General features: G+C 34.9%; 1 protein-coding gene across 1 annotated transcript; it reads right to left on the bottom strand.

Annotated features, from left to right (window-relative positions):
• Positions 1-9,502: 9,502 nt before the first annotated feature.
• On the bottom strand, positions 9,503-11,612 carry LOC103870149 (shikimate O-hydroxycinnamoyltransferase). The gene is made up of 2 exons (XM_009148261.3): positions 11,131-11,612; positions 9,503-10,977 (listed from the first exon to the last, which is right to left on the bottom strand). The coding sequence occupies exons 1-2, from the start codon at positions 11,536-11,538 to the stop codon at positions 10,099-10,101; spliced, it is 1,287 nt and encodes a 428-aa protein (XP_009146509.1). The 5' UTR covers positions 11,539-11,612; the 3' UTR covers positions 9,503-10,098.
• Positions 11,613-17,143: the final 5,531 nt, after the last annotated feature.

Consider the following 17,143-nt stretch of genomic DNA (forward strand, 5'->3'; position numbering starts at 1 on the left):
AGTTCATATAGCAAAAGACTGTAGTGTTCATATGAAGAGGGTAGCAAATGAAATAGACAAGTACTAGAATCGTGGGTATTTGTTGTTTGTAATCAAGAATGAGCTGACACGATCGCATGTATGTATTTATGTATAACTTTTTGCATTAAAATTTTGATAAGTTGAAGTACTAAGAACCTAAGTTTAGTAGTGTAGTCCTATCGTGTTTTTTGGGAGTTAGTATTGGAAAGAGTAATCGCCCACACCCCCACTAGAACAAACATATAGTTTTTGAGTCTAAAGTTATTAAGATGTCGAACCTTCAAAATTTTCTCAAAATTGGAGGCTAGAAGAGTCGAGACAGTCGTGCCAGAGAAATGACAACTATGAGAGTCTAGAGTCGTGCCAATGATGATGAGATTTTAGAGACAGAAACGTCATGTCTTAATGGATTGTGCCAGGAAATGTGTCCAAATTATTCGATAAAGGATGAAGATTTTCCTTAATGGAATAAGGAATAGTACATGAATCTTTAATACCACGGCATGGAATACCATTGGTAGTATACACAAATGCATATGATAGTTGGGGATGATTTTTGGCAAGTTGCACCTATGTGACACTCAATACAAGAGGACAACCATTAACTTAAATTTTTGGACCTGTTAAACGCTTCAATTCTGGAACCGAGTGACTGTTGCGGGTGAAGAAGATGCATAGGACGAGATGAGGAAGAATGTTGTTTGATGGATTTCATAGTGGAGGCATATTAGTCGATAATGGTGGAATGGTGAATCTTTTGTGGATTACTGCATGTGCTATAATGGAAATGAAACATGGTAACTATGTATTGTTGTTGGTACGCCAAGGATTTGATGATAAACATATGTTTCGTGCAAATTTATTTGGATGGTAAAGAAAATAATTAAGGTATCTACCATTGATTGACACTGTTTACAATAATAGCTACCACTTGAGTATTGGGATGACTGTATGAGGCATGTATGGGAGAGAATGTTGGAAACCCTTATGCTTAACCAAAATGTGTGTGTGGGGGGGGGGGGGGGGGGGGGGGGGGGGAGAACATGAATATAAAGTTGAAAGCAACCCAATACACATCTAAGCAAGTGGAATTGTTTGATGTGGAGCCGAAGTAAACACATCACCATCAAATGATAGTAACGACAAGTGATATATGGATCTAGAATATGCATATGGATGTATGATTTCTTAGGATGAGAATTTTTTTGTGAATTGATTTAGACTATAATTTAAAGGTATCGAGGTTACGGTACTTGAGATCGTTTTATTGTGAGAAGATGATTGTTGGGGGGGGGGGGGGGGGGGGGGGGGGGGAAGAACATGAATATAAAGTTGAAAGCAACCCAATACACATCTAAGCAAGTGGAATTGTTTGATGTGGAGCCGAAGTAAACACATCACCATCAAATGATAGTAACGACAAGTGATATATGGATCTAGAATATGCATATGGATGTATGATTTCTTAGGATGAGATTTTTTTTGTGAATTGATTTAGACTATAAGTTAAAGGTATCGAGGTTATGGTACTTGAGATCGTTTTATTGTGAGAAGATGATTGTTGTGGGGGGGGGGGGGAGGAAACATGAATATAAAGTTGAAAGCGGAGAACATGAATATACAGTTGAAAGCGACCCAATAAACATCTAAGCAAGTGAAATTGTTTGATGTGGAGCCGAAGTAAACACATCACCATCAAATGATAGTAACGACAAGTGATATATGGATCTAGAATATGCATATCGATACATGATTTTTTAGGATGAGAATTTTTTTTGTGAATTGATTTGGACTATAAGTTAAAGGTATTGAGGTTATGGTACTTGAGATCGTTTTATTCTGAAAGTATGGATGTTGTGGCATGTCGGTTGGAATTCCACAACGAATGTCTAAGTTCACAATGTGCATGTGTAGTATATTGTAAGGTTGTCATGGGACATGAGTTGATTTTTTAAAAGCCATCAATAGATGGATGTCGTAGTTTATTAATGGTCAACAAATGTGTTGAGTTTGTAAATCGCAAAGAAACTGTAGTTAATGGGACAAAGACATGGACGGTCTTAGCTCAATGGGAAAGGGATGGGTGTAAGATGTCGTTTGGATAACAATAACGATCAGTAAACCAAATTAGTTATGGGAGCCAGTGTATCACCAAATACCGAGTTATTTTTGGAAAAACAATGCACCATAGTGCCGAGTTGAATTCGGAGACGAATTAAATATAAATGGGGGAGAATTGCAACATCCCTAGCCCTTTAGGGAATTAAAACCTTTTGGCCAAAGTCCCATAAGAGAAACCTCTAAGATTTTCCCCTTCTTTTCTTATAAAACGAGTTGCTCCTTCTCCTTTTTATCATCAGAAAAAATAATGTGAAACCGTGCAGAGATTCCAAGCCATCAAGACCCAAACCCTAGCTGCCACTGTTGGTGTCTGCGATCTGCCACCGCCAGCCAGCCTTCGCGCCGGTAAGCCTTCAAACTACATGTCATTCTTCTTTCTCTTAGAGATCTTTCACAGGGTGTGAAAAATCTGATCCTAATCATGTTTCATATCTTCTGTTGAGTGTGAGAGTGCAGATATGTGGTTATGTTGTTGCATTCTTCTTCTTCTTCTTCTAGATCTGACTTTGTATCGTCTTGTAAAGAAAATGTGAGAATCCGGTTGTTAACTTCTCTCATGTTGTATAATACCTCAGGGATTTAATCGTTTGTTAATGTTGACCATGATCTAGTTGATAATTTGTGTTGATGTGATAAAAAAAACATGTTGATTGTTATTGTGATGAAAAGCACATAGAACATGGTAGGGTTTTAAAGGATAATCAGTTGTGTGATAATACTGAAAGTTGATAAGATTTTAGGGCATCATGACGCCATCGATGAGACATAAGGTTATTTTGTAGTGTGAAGAGTGCTGGTTGGGCGAACGCTGGTTGGGTGGACAGTGATGAAGCCACATATGAACAAGGGGTGTCCATGCGGTTGGCTTGGGGACAGTTGTGGATTAGAGAGTAAATCTTGTTTGATGATTATAAGTGATATTAACTTATGATTTGTTCTTGTTGTATTATGTGATATGAAATGAGTTTGTAGGTTCATATACTCACTAAGTAAACCGAATTACTCACCCCTCATTCTTACAGTTAGGTACAAGATTGTGCAGTTGTAAAGTTTCATTGTGGTGTCAATACTTTGGGGAAGACACATGTTTTATTTTAAAATTTTCGTTTGAGCTTGGGTAAGACTTTAGTATTATTTTATAGTTGGCTTTTAATTGAAATTAAGTTCATTGTAAGACACTTTGGTAGAAAATAAAAGAAGTACGGAACTTAAACATTCAATTTTTGTTAATTTTAAAATAAGATCATACGGATTGGGCCTTTACAATCACCCTCTAGTCAATCATTCAAAAACTTGTATAAGAAATTCCGGATGATGATGATTATTGGATCCAATACTGGATGACCCATTAAACCAAAAACTTCTTGCTCTATATTACATAGCTTGACATCTTCCTCTTCTTCTTGAGAAATTACCAAAAATACTTCATTTATATTTTACCAATTTTCTTGTTTACACTAACCACTTTTACCTTTACTTTGAATGAAGTGTAAAATTCCTCCTTCTTCTTTCAATTACTAAACCTGCAAAAGCAAATAATGACGCTTTTTACTTTTTGTGCGATTCTCATATTCAGCCTCCACAATGTCTACTACTCCGGTATGAAAGCCCTTTTTCTTCAGCCTCTTTTCGTAACTATTTTTTTTTTGTTAAGTTATGATTATAACTGAGAATTCTCATAAAAACCTTCAAATCGGTTAACAAGCACTTTAAAATTATATAGTGACACTTGTATCATAAAAAACCTTCAATCTTGTTTATTTGTACATCAAGTCAAAATTGTAACTAGTACTATTCAAAACCGATGACGTGTCGTTCTGTTTTTTTGGTTTTTAAATATAGAAAGTATAAAAGTTATAAAAAATTTAAAACAAATCAAAAATAGATATAAAACTACATAAAATATAAAAATTCAGAAAAAAATCATTGAAAGTCAATTTACGATAATCAAAAACTTCACAAAATATATTTATATTATTTTATTAATAAAATATGTATAAAATACAGAAAATATAAAAAAAATCATAAAATTTCGAAACAAATCATAAAAATTCACAAAAAAATCATCAAACTTACAAAATCAAGAATAAAATTTTATTTTTGTTTTATAAAAAATTTAGAAAACACTGTATTTTAGTATTTATGGGTTGGGGATTTTCTGGATTTTTATAGCTAGACTCAAAAAGCATCTGAGGAATAGCGTGCATTGAGTGCCGTAAACTGGCTACCCTAAAGCTATCATTAGTATCCATCCTTCCTTTTGTTCCACTATCCTTAAATTTCCCAAATCCAACCAACACACACATAGAACATAACAGATAAAAAAATCTAAAACAGCAGCCAGTATTTGGGTAACGATATGTCTAATTAAGATTAGAAAACTTCATCATCTTCAAATGATTCTCGTGAACCAAATCAAAGCAAAACAGCTATTCACAAACACTATATTAATCTAGCTATAAAAATCTAGAAAATCCCCACCCAAAAAACACTAAAATACAATGTTTTCTGATTTTTTTATTCTTTAATTTTTAATTTTTGAATTTTTTTTATTTTATCTATTATTATTATATGTATTTTATTTACATTTTACTTTTTGAATTTTTTTTGATTTTTGTGATTTTTGTTTTGAATTTGTATGATTTATTTTGAATTTTTATGAATTTTTATATTTTCTGTATTTTTATATTTTTAATAATAAAAGAATTTAAATATTTTTGTGATTTTTTTTTATTTTTTGTAAAATTTTAATGGATTTTTATGATTTGTTTTGAATTTTTTTATGAATTTTTATATTTATTTTATTAATAAAATAATGTAAATATATATATATATATATTTTAGAAAACAAATTGACAAGTCATCAATTTTGAACGGTACCAACTACAGTTTTGAGGTCATTTACAAATAATCCAGACTAAAGATTTTTTAATGATACAAGTGTCACTTTGAAGATTTATTATGCGATTTCCCGATTCTAAATATTCTTATGATATTTTTTTGTTATATTTTGTTTTTTTAGGAGCAGTTTTCAGTTTAACAATACCATCAACAGAATATAGAGTCAAAGAGAAGAAACATATTGATTGAAGAATTCTCATGGCAAGTTGTATATTGTTTTACAATTTATTTTATGTTGATTCATCTTCATCATGTTTTTTTGTAGTGTTTATTGGTTGTAAGCTTTTATATTGTACCTTTTTAGGCATATTGTATCTTCGGTAGGACATAAAGAATTAACTAATGAAAACTCTTTTAATTAATTTATTTACTGATATAACTTTATCAATTGATACTATTTAATATTAATTATGTATATAAAATATTAGTATTAAATTAATAATAGTAACTAATATAATTATTAAAATTATTTTAAATTAATATAAATTTTATTTCAGTTATTAATAAATAATATATAATTAATAAAATCATTTTGAAAAAAATGATGTAAATGTTAGCATAATTTCTTTTTATCAACAACATCATTTTTTAAAAGTGATATATATTGACATCATTTATTACAATTGATGAAAGTATTAATAAGGGGGATTTGCCAAAAATGACTCAAAACTTGATTTTGAATACAAAAATGTACCTCAAATTCAATCAAATGCAAAAGTACCCCAAAAGCCTAGTAAAATTACAACAACCCTTAATGAACAAATAAAAAACATGTATTCAGTTTTACCATTATTGTGGGAACCGAAATTCACACTGTCGATTTCCGTTTAAATTAGGAATTCCTAATTTCCCAGAGGTCCCGGATATCTGCTATTGCCACACGCCAAGCAATCAGACCACGAAATAAAGACGATAAAGTATAAGAAATCATAAAAAGAGAGCAAAGTAGATCTTATTCCGAATTTTCGTATGAGCGTTTACAACAAGGTATAAGCCAGGGCTCGAGAGCTGTAGGCGAGATTCCTAGTTCTAACAACCCTAAGACGGCTAAACCTAATTGAGTCGCAGCTCGAAATAACAAAAACGGAAAGTTGCCTAATTGCTTTAAGTGCTAAGTTTGCTGTGAAAAAGTTTCCTCCCCATACCTCTCGCCTATGACTCCTTATATACTCGCTCCTAGGTCGGTTTACGCTCTTCCTCTTCTGCCCTTACGCCGTCATAGCATAAAAATGGAGATATTCCATTTTTTCCGATCTTCGTAGTTATCTTCAAAATTTCGTACTTATCCGCGGAAACTTGACATTTATCTTTCCTTGCGAACCAAGCATAAACCATCATGCGGCTTACGGGCTGTTGGTTAAGAAATCATAAGTTGGGCCTCGAGTCATGTCTTAGGTCCCTTTGGGCCGTCTTCTGATTGGAAGCGTTTATTACGGCTTCTTTCGATAAAGAACGAACTTTCCGCGGTTTTTACCGCAAAGTTTGATCGTTGACTTAGAATGGCGGAAAACATGAAGTGGGTTCGCTACGGTCTTCGGGAAATAGCATCGAAGGGTAGACGAGAATGAATGGACTAGTGTCGTATCGACATTTCGGAAGAGCTCGATCGCTACGTAGCGACCGAGCGGGACGCGTGCTCGGTCACTCGGTCGCTACGTAGCGACCGAGCAGTATGTGTTCTCGGTTGCTACGTAGCGACCGAGCTTGTCTTGGGCTCGGTCGCTACGTAGCGACCGAGTAGTACGCGTGCTCGGTCGCTACGTAGCGACCGAGCTTTGGCTCGAGCTCGGTCTCTACGTAGCGACCGAGCTGTGTGCATGCTTGGTCGCCGCGTATCGATCGAGCTTGGCTTTTCCGCGGTCCGATTGCCATACTCGAGCTTGTACGCGGCCGATTTGGATACATGTCTGTTACCTTCGGACAATCGGTATTTAGTGGTTTGATTGAGATTTGAACAAGATTTTACCGCTAGGCTCTTCGTAAAGATTTCTTTACGAAGATTACTTTTCGTAAAAACGTTCATGATGATTTTTACAGACTTTCAGACGTTGATTCCGATGTGACCGATTTTGACCCCAACAATTATAACCTTCCGCTAGAGAAGACTTACAAATAAGTTTTCTCTATGATGACTTCTTTTTAAGTCTTCTCGTTCAGTAGATCTTAAAAATAATTTTATAATCTTATAGAAAATATTTTAATGGGTAAAAAATTTAAATCATGTAATAATAAACATTTCTCAATGATGTAAAATTACTTAATCTGAAATTGAATTATTTTCAACATAGAAGAGTGAATGTAAATTGGTTCATGAGTCATTGGTATAGGGTTTGGTAACATATGTTATAGTATTGTATGTATATTTAAGGTTAGATTCTGAAATCTTACCTTCATTGTTTTTTCAAATTGACCCATATATGTTTAGTAAGTATCTAATAACTTAATTCAAACATTTTCTAAATTTCTTTTAAGTTTAAGAAAGTATTTTTTGCATAGTTAATTGATTTTAGGGTCTCGAAGTCACAGAAGACTTAAAAAGAAGTCTTCCGACATATCCCGCCTAAATTTTAGTAAAATTTAGGGTTCCAGCCTAAATTTTGGAAAAATTAGGTTTCACGTTTAAATCAAAGTTTTCCATAAGTCATTTAGGTGTCTTCCAGAGAAAGTCTTCTTATGGATTAGATCTTAAAAATAAATAATAAATTTTATAAAAAAATATTTTCAAAGGGAAAAAGTCAAAATCATGTATTAATAAACATTTCTAAAAGATATAAATTTTGTTTTACTTCAATTGAATTATTTTTAACATAGATGAGTGAATGTAGAGTGAGTCATAAATTCTTTGGTTTAGGGTATGGTAACATATATTGTAGTATTGTTAGTATTTTTAGGGTTATATTTTAAAATCTCTTCTTATTTAAATAAAAAACAATTTGACCTATATGTGATTAGTAACTATCTCATAACTTGATTTAAACACTTTCTAAATATCTTAAAAGTTTAAGAAATTGTTTTTTGCTTAGTTATTTGATTATAGGGTCTGGAAGACTCACAGAAGACTTCCCAAGAAGTTTTCTGATATATCCCGCCTACATTTTAGTAGAATATAGGGTTCTCGCCTAAATTTAGAAAAAAATAGGTTTTCTGCCTAAATCAAAGTCTTCCAGAAGTCTTCTAGAGAAAGTCTTCTCATGTATTAGATCTTAAAAATAATTAATAAATTTAATAAAAATATTTTAAAATAGAAAAAATAGAAATCATGTATTAATAAACATTTCAGAACGATAAAATTTTAGTTTTACTAAATTTAAATTATTTTTAACATAGATGAGTGAATGTAGAATTAGTCATGATATCATTTAGTTTAGGGTATACATACGTCATAGTATTGTTGATATTTTAGGATTAGATTTTGGAATCTTAACTTTAAAAAAACTTGTTTTGACCTCCATGTGTTTAGTTTTGTGTATATTAAACACTTTATAAGTTGATTATAAGTTTAATGAATTATTATTTGCTATTTAGTTAGTTATTTGATTAGGTTATGGTTTGGAAGACTTTCCAAGAAGTCTTTTGACATATTCCCGCCTAAATTTAGTAGAATTTAGGTTTTCCACCTAAATTTTAGTGGAATATAGGTTTTCCGCGTAAACGAAGTCTTCTAGAAGTTTTCTCATGTATCTGAATTTAGGATCTAGAAGTCTTCTCTTAGAGGACTTTCAAAGAAGTCTTATCTTAGAAGACTTCCCAAGAAGTCTTCTATATCGATAATATTTAATCTAATTGAAATTTTTGTCTCCATATATAAAGAAAATTTACACATTCTCTTTCTTACTCTCAAATGGATGCAACAAAAATGTAATGTTTCTAACTCTAAAACTCTCCAACTTCTCTCTAATCTCTTTGAACATCAAAACACCAAATTTAAATCCATTTATCATTTTTTTCTTATGTCTTCTCACTAATTTATCTTTTTTTACAGGTTTTTCATTACATGGTTCTCATCTTTCACTCATTCAAAGGTAGATCTATAAATGTTGGATATGTATTATTTTGTGTTTTATATATTATATTCTAAAAAGCTATAGATTCAACCTATTGTGATTGTTTTGTTTATTATTTAAGCATAAAATTATATTTTTGAAGTTTTTATCTGTTTTGAAGTCATTTGAATGTTTTTGAATTTGCAAGTTTTCCAGATCAGAGACGGCTTTGAAAGACTTCTCCGAAGACTCTCGGAAGACTTCTAGACAAGTTTTCTAATGCATTTTATACTAGAAGACTTCCCACGAAGTCTTCAGGTAGTCTTCTGCCCAAAGTAGTACAAATTTTGGATATGTATTTTTTTGTGTTTTATATATTGGATTCTAAAAAGTTATAAATTCAACCAATGTGATAATTTTTTTTGTTTATTATTAAGCATAAAAAAGTGTTTTTGAAGTTTTGTCTGTTTTGAAGCTATTTGAATGCTTTTGAATATATAAAATTTTCTGATCTAAATCAGACTTTGGAAGACTTCTTAAAAGACTCTTGGAAGATTCTCAGAGGACTTCTTGAGAAGTCTTCTAATGCATTTTATGCTAGAAGACGTTCCACGAAGTCTTCAGGAAGTTTTCCAAAGTTTGTATATGCAGAATTTTCAGATATGAGTTCGACTTTGGAAAATTTCTCAGAAAACTCTTGAAAGACTCTCAGAAACTGTCAGAAGACTCTTGGCAGACTCAAAAACCTCGGAAGACTCTTGGCAGACTTTTTGGGAAGTCTTCTAATGTATTTTATGCTAGGTTTGAACCCGCCTCCAACGCTTATGTTTCCTTCTCATTATTTTAGTTTATCTGACACAAATACCAAAATAAGTGTAACACTAACATGTCACATGCACATATAATAAACACAAAGCAAAAGGTTATACATGACCGATCCAAATGTTAAAAACCACCATAAGTACAACTTATGTGGACGTAACTTATTGTAGTCTTAAAAAAACGTGATACTTATCTCAGCAGGAGGAGTTTCCATACTGGGGGAAAAGGAGGAATCTTGTTCTGCCGCTTGTCATATCTCGTACAAATACTTCTCAAACAATTTCATGTGTTCAGTTCGGAGAGCAATGAACAAGGATAAGCTGCCATCATTCGTGGGACTTGGTAGCACAAACGACAAACCCTCGAATGCAATTACACTAGGTCCCATAAATACGGGACGTCCCCAACCAAAGTCTGCATCGTAAATGGGTAATCTGACCCAGCTTGTGATTCCCAAATTTGGACAATTGTAGGTCTGTGCGCCACGGATTAGGGCTGACAGATCAGGTTGCATCTCCAGGTAGTCGAGAGCGGACCTCAGATACTCATCGTCCATGCGAGCCAAAACATCATGAATCAGCCCAGCAACATACGATGTTGGCTTTGACAGAAGATCCCCTGCAGCGGCCAATGGTGTGGCAGTAAATACGACGTTGCCAAGGTAACCAGGGGGCAGCTGCGGGCGCAGTCTTGACCGTCCATCAGTCGCAATGTACAGTTTGGTCACTTGATCGTCTGGAAACGCGCGAGCCTTCGTGACTGATCTCCACACATGAGCTGCCAACGTCTCGTACGAGCTGTAGCTTACTGTGTTGCCATCCTCCTTGGCTTTAGCCTTGAGAGCAACAAGAAGGTCGCGGGATAATTTGAATATGGAGACGGTGGTATTGTCAGGATGGAGAGGGATCTTCATGGAGGGAGAAGGTTGGTATTCAACATGATGGAAAGTGGGGTGAGGTGGTTCTCTAGCGCGGAGGAGGGTACGATCGATGAAAGGAGGAAGGGTAAGGTCAAGACCGCGAGCCATATCAGACCAGGAATTGATGAAATGGATACTAGATAAACCATCACTGACATGGTGTTGAATGCCAACACCAAGGGAAACTCCACCACATTTAAAAAAGGTCACCTACAAGAAAATGAAGATGGAGAGTGAAGCTACACAAAAGGAGCCAACAGTTGTTTGTTCGCGATTAAAAGGGAAGTAAATCGACATTACTAAAACTCACATAGCACAAAAAAAGAAAAAAGAAAAAAGAAGACATATAAAAGGGAAGCTGACCTGTAAAACAAGAAGCGGGAAGGTATGAATGCCAGGGGAGTAATCAACATGGGGAACAAGCTTGCTGAGATTGACGGAGGGAGCAAAGTCTCCTAAATCATCGATGACGGAGGGAGTATCGGCGACGATGAAGAGAGCACCAGCGGCGTTGCAGTCGATCTCGATACGACCATTTTCGTCCCTCCTCAAGCTGCCAGCAAAGGGGTAGAAAGGGACCAGGGCCTTGGCGAGGGCTTCCTTCAAGACATGGGGGTCAAAGAAATTGGAGGCACCGTTGGGTCTGTAGAAGTAGACGCTGGAGCTGTGGTACCTGGCAATGATTAGGTCGACGTTTGAGTTCCATAGGTAAGTGGATGGGGTCTCAGCAGCGGGGCGGACCATGGTGGCATTGCGGGTGTTAATTTTCATAGTTTTGGTTGATGGATTTGAATACAATACATTACAAAATGTGTGTGAATACTTTTTTATAGGACAGAACTTAGGTTCACCCCCTAAAATGAATCTTTAAATTCACCTCACCCTTCAAAACCAATCAAATTTCCACATAGTTTATTAATTAAAAAATATTAAATTAAACAATAAATAGCTACAAAAAATAAAATGCTAATTTTAACGACGCTAACGCTTCTAGCAAAACCCTAAATTCTAAATTTTAAATTCTAAACCTTATATCCTAAATTCTAAACCCAAATCCAAACCCCTAAACTCAAATCCTATACACTAAACCCTAATCCTAGATCCAAAACCCAAACCCTATACCCTAAACCCTAATCCTAGACCCAAAACCCAAACCCTATACTCTAAATCCTAATCCTAGATCCTAAACCCAAACCCTAAACCCTAATCCTAGACTCTAAACCCAAATTAAATATCTTAAACTCCAAAAATAGACTATAAACCTAAACCCTATACCCTAAACCCAAGTCTTAGACCCTAAACTTAAACCGTAAACCTTAACCCAAACCATATACCATCTAAGTTTGGGGTTTGGGTTTAGGGTTTACCGTTTGAGTTTTAGGTCTAGGATTTGGGTTTAGGGTATAGGTTTTGGGTTTAGGATTTACGGTTTGGGTTTAAGATTTACCGTTTGGACTTATGGTTAAAGTTTTGAGTTTTTTTTTTTTGCTAAATGGTAAATATCATTAATGAAATGAAAGTTTGGTTACAAACTTAATTGAACCACAATCTGCAGAGAGCTCATCTGATCCTAGTGACCGCAAAAAAATTAAAAAACCACTAGGATACATAAAGATTAATTCCAAGCCTCAAACAAAGAGGACTTGAGATTAATAGGTAGTAAGATCAAGTAAAACAACAATGTAAACCCCTCTTCAAAGCGCTTCTTGCGGAAGCAAGAGAATAACCTGGAAAATCAGTCGAGAACTCACCGAAGTGGCTCCGAGCAGGCATCGACGGAAGCGCCAGGCTTACGCCCCGGAGCTCCGCTGGAGGAGGACCTCGACCAACCAACCTAACTATCTCGACTCGGAGACAAAAGCTCCGCCATACCAACACTGCGCACAAGGAAGCACGAGTTACGGTCAAGCGTAGGCGGTATAATTGGCTCCAAAAACCGCCCAGGCGACACACAAGATGCAGCAGAAACCATGAAAGAGCACAAAGTCAATCTTGTCGGAGCTTTGAACGAGGGCATGAAGCACAAAAAGGAGGCATAACTCTCCTTGAAAGCATGTATCCACAAGGTGATAGAGAACTCCACCTAAGAGCAAGTGAGTCTCCACCGCGGTTGTCCTCAAACCCTAGTAGATGACGTCGGTAGCAGGAAGGGAGAGTCGAACATATCACCATAGAACCCATGGTTGTTGTCACTTGAGCTAAGGAAGAGGTTCCCAACGAGCTCCTCAGTCTCGCCGTTTCATCTCAGACCATGGGAATAAGACGGGAAGCTCTAAATTTGCGGCCGAAGGAGGAGACAGGGGAAAGCAGAGGAGGCGGAAGGCCGGAGGAGAAGAGGCAGCGACGCACTTCATTCCGACACGCCCCCGTGGCGAATCTGACCCAGAACCACCGTAAGACAAACCCTAAATCTACCAAATCGACGGCGCCTCCTGCAAGCATACGGACTATCACGACCTCGCCCTCTCTCCAGAGACGTTGGAGACACACCCAAACATCGTTTTTGTCACCGGATCTGGCCACAATCCGGCGAGAACCAGAGCAAGAGAAGCAAGGAGGAAGGGAAGAGCCCTTAGCACAACAGGGAGAGGAATTGGATAAGGGGAGAAGTTAGGGGTGGCGGACCGACGGAAAAACACCCACCGCCGGCCACCAGATGAGGGAGAAAAAAGAATCGGCGAGAAGAAAAGGGCTTGGGGGAGAGAGAACAGAGAGAGAAAAATATCGCTTCTCTCACCTCTCTCTTAGAAAAATGTCTCTGTTAAAGTTTTGAGTTTAGGGTATATAATTTGGGTTTAAGGTTTACGGTTTGGGTTTAGGGTCTAGAACTTGGGTTTAGGATATAGAGTTTAGGTTTACAGTCTAGTTTTTGGTTTAGGGTATATAATTTGGATTTAGGGTCTATGATTAAGGTTTAGAGTATAGGGTTTGGGTTTAGGAGTTTGAATTTGGGTTTAGAATTTAGGGTATAGAGTTTAGAATTTAAGATTTAGGGTTTAGGGTTTAAGTGGAAACGTTAGCGTCGTTAAAATTAGCTTTTTTATTTTTTGTACCTATTTTTATTTAATTTAATGTTTTTTTTTATTAATAAACTATGTGAAAATTTGATTTGGTCTTAAAAGTTGAGGTGAATTTAACCTAAGTTCGGTCATTTTTTATACTATTCCTTCAGTAGGGTTTTCACCCACGTGGGTTTGTTTTCTATATTCAATATAATCCCATCCCTTCACCCACCTTCTTTATTTCTCCATCTGTCTAACCAACTCCCCCATGGTGGTTTTAACCAATTTAATAATAAGAAACACGTGGGTTTTGTTAGAATTTATTAAATGCATGTTTAACTCTATATTTCGCGAATTAAACCGCACATCCTCCTTAAACCAGATCCGTACTTTAGGTTTTTGATAAGTGCCTTTTCTTGAATGTAATATAGTAAATGTATTGTTCATCTTAATGAAAGCAAGAAGTTATTAAAAATGTATTGTTTATTACCTGATTGAAACCTATAGTTGTATCGGTTTTGTGTGTCTTATTTCTTTTTTTTTTCAACAAAAAATAAAACTAAACTAAGGGGGGTGTATTGAATTGAGGATTTTAAAGTGTTTTGGTATTTCTTTAAAATTTCCTGTTATTCAACTAATGATTTCTATTTTTTTTTTCAAATCCTGTGTTATTGAATATGACATTTATCTAAAGTAGCTTAAAATCACTTGTAATCCACTGTTATTCAATTAACAATTTACCAAAAGTAAATCAAATATACTGTTATTCAATGATAAACAATTTTCAAAGAAAAACTTTATGAAATGGATTTGAAACTATTCTTTTTGTTATTTTCAGTCAAAACTATCGTTACACAAATCCCACCATTGTACCTGTTATTTGGAAATACCCAAAATCAAATAAAAAATTGACCATGCCTATGAGAACAGAGAGAGAACAAGGAAGCGAGAGATCAGAGACGAAACTTTCCAGAAAAGTACTGAACTTTCGATTCCCTCTTGTTCATAAATCAATATCCTAAGGGCCTGATTGGTTCAACCGCAGCGGTTGCGGGAGTTTGCGGATGCGGGTGGTTGCGGTTTCTAGCGGTTTTAAGAGATTTGTACGACTGGTTCTGCGGTTAGAAATTATTGCGTTTGCGGGATACTTATGACTGGTTAACTACCAAATGCAGCAGCGTTTAAATAATAAATTAACAATATTTACATTTTATACAATTATAAAAATATCAAAAATATTAATATTATAATAAATATAAAATTTATATTTAGAAAGTTATAGTTTAATTTTTTTAAAAATATAGAAAATATTTTTATTTTAAAGTTTTATAATATTAATTAAAATATAATAGATATATTTTAGTATTTTTATAATTTCAATTTAATTTTTTATTGAATATTTTTATTTTTGTATTTATATTGTTTTGGAAAAAAAAGAAATTTTTTTTATCCTCCCGCAACCGCCCGCAACCGCAAACGCTAGCTGGAACCAGCTTTTGAATTTATGAGGTTCAGAGCGATTTGGAGCGATTTGAAACGGTTTGGAGCGGTTTGACCGATTGTTGCAAAACGCCAACAACCGCTACCAACCGCAAAAGCTGCGTTTGCGGGTGGTAGCGGGAAAACCAGTCATACCCTAAGTCGACAATTTTGGAAGCCAAAGATTCGATTTTGGAGTCTCTCAAACCTGAAGGGAGCCCTTTGATTGTTAGATTTGATTTCGTCTCGAGCTTTTCGTTGGATCCGAGAAAAAGGTTTTGTGCTCTGAAGAATCTGAGGTTGAGCTAAGGCACACGTCGATTGATTTGTTCCTTTGGTGTTCTATCAAAAGGTCTGTTATCAAAATCTTCTCTGTTTTGGTTCTGTTTTTAAAATCCCATGTTATACACAAGACAGAGAAGATTTTGACAACAAACCTTTTAATCCTGAAGAGTATAAGCAAGTCCAGTAAAGTTTATTTGTTCTTTTCATGTTCTACTCTATGGTCAACTAATGTTTGTGAGCTTGAAAACTATGTTAGGTTTTTGATCGTGACTCTCTTTGCTTCTCTATTTTTTCTACAGCTTTGGTTCACCCAAATAATCTTTGCTTCAACTCTCCAAACTCAAAAGCTTGAGGAAGTATTCTTCTACGAGACTGCTTGCCAAGTATGAAAGCTAAGGTAGTATATTAGAGCTTTGGTTCTGTCCTTCCAAGTAAAGTAGACTCCTGAGCCGAGAGCTCTTATTTCTTCTTTAGTTGTCACAATTTCCCGATCTTTTAATGTTTTGTTATCCTGGTTATTTATACTGTTTTTAGTATTTTGTCTCTCTTTTGTCACATTTTAAAGTAAATATTGTTTTTCATGTTGATTTTAACTTACACTTTTGCTTCAAAATGTCTTGTGATAATTTATAAATTTAAATATATTAGATATGAAATATCAAACAAAGTTCCACATTAGAAATTAGACAAAGGAAAATCTAATATATAAAGAGATGTCTAACTCTAATTAGTACGAGGCCTTTTGGAAAGTAAACCAAAAGTAAAACCATGCGGGTTTGCCTAAAATCCAAAGTGGACAATATCGTACTAATCAAACAATATAAGAGTTGGACATGGATTTAATAAATCCCAACAATGGTATCAGAGCTAGGTTTACGAAGATCTGCAAGAAGACTACAATACCCTTCAAGTAAGAAAATGGAGGTTTGGCAGAAATTAGTCAGAAGATCATGGAACCTGTAATGACATGCATTCTCAAAGGACCGAGATGTTTTGGGAGGCACATTCTCAAAGGAATGAAACATACGAGATGAGTGTGGTCCTTAGTTTAAGGGGGAGAATGTGGAATATCAAACAAAGTTCCATATTCAAAATTAAACAAATGAAAGTCTAATATATAAAGAGATGTTCAACTCTAATTAATACGAGACATTTTAGGAAGAAAACCAAAAGTAAAACCATACGGGCTTTGCCTAAAGTCCAAAGTGGATAATATCGTACTAATCAAACAATATAGATTTGAACATGGATTTAGTAATTCCCATCATTAGATATAATGGTTTTTAATTGAACTGAAAACTGAATAGACTTAACTTGTACCTGGCCTTTTCTGGTTTTTTTTTCATTTATGTATAAAATATGTTTTGAAAAGTAGTAAATACATAAATACAGTGAGTAATAAGTTTATAGCTATAACTTGTAGCCTTTTCTATTTTGTTACCACATCTTTCCTCTTCAATGAGATTTTAGGGGGGTTGTAAAGCTTAATGTTTTCGAGACATATATGTAAATTTACGCAAAGCTAGTCAATGCAATCCTCTATTCAGATTGTTGCAGGTCGAGTTGGTAGAAAAGTGCATCAGTGATTATTTATGAACTTATTAATAGAA

This window comes from Brassica rapa, chromosome A01 (genome assembly GCF_000309985.2).
Source record: "Brassica rapa cultivar Chiifu-401-42 chromosome A01, CAAS_Brap_v3.01, whole genome shotgun sequence".
Classification (NCBI taxonomy): domain Eukaryota; kingdom Viridiplantae; phylum Streptophyta; class Magnoliopsida; order Brassicales; family Brassicaceae; genus Brassica; species Brassica rapa.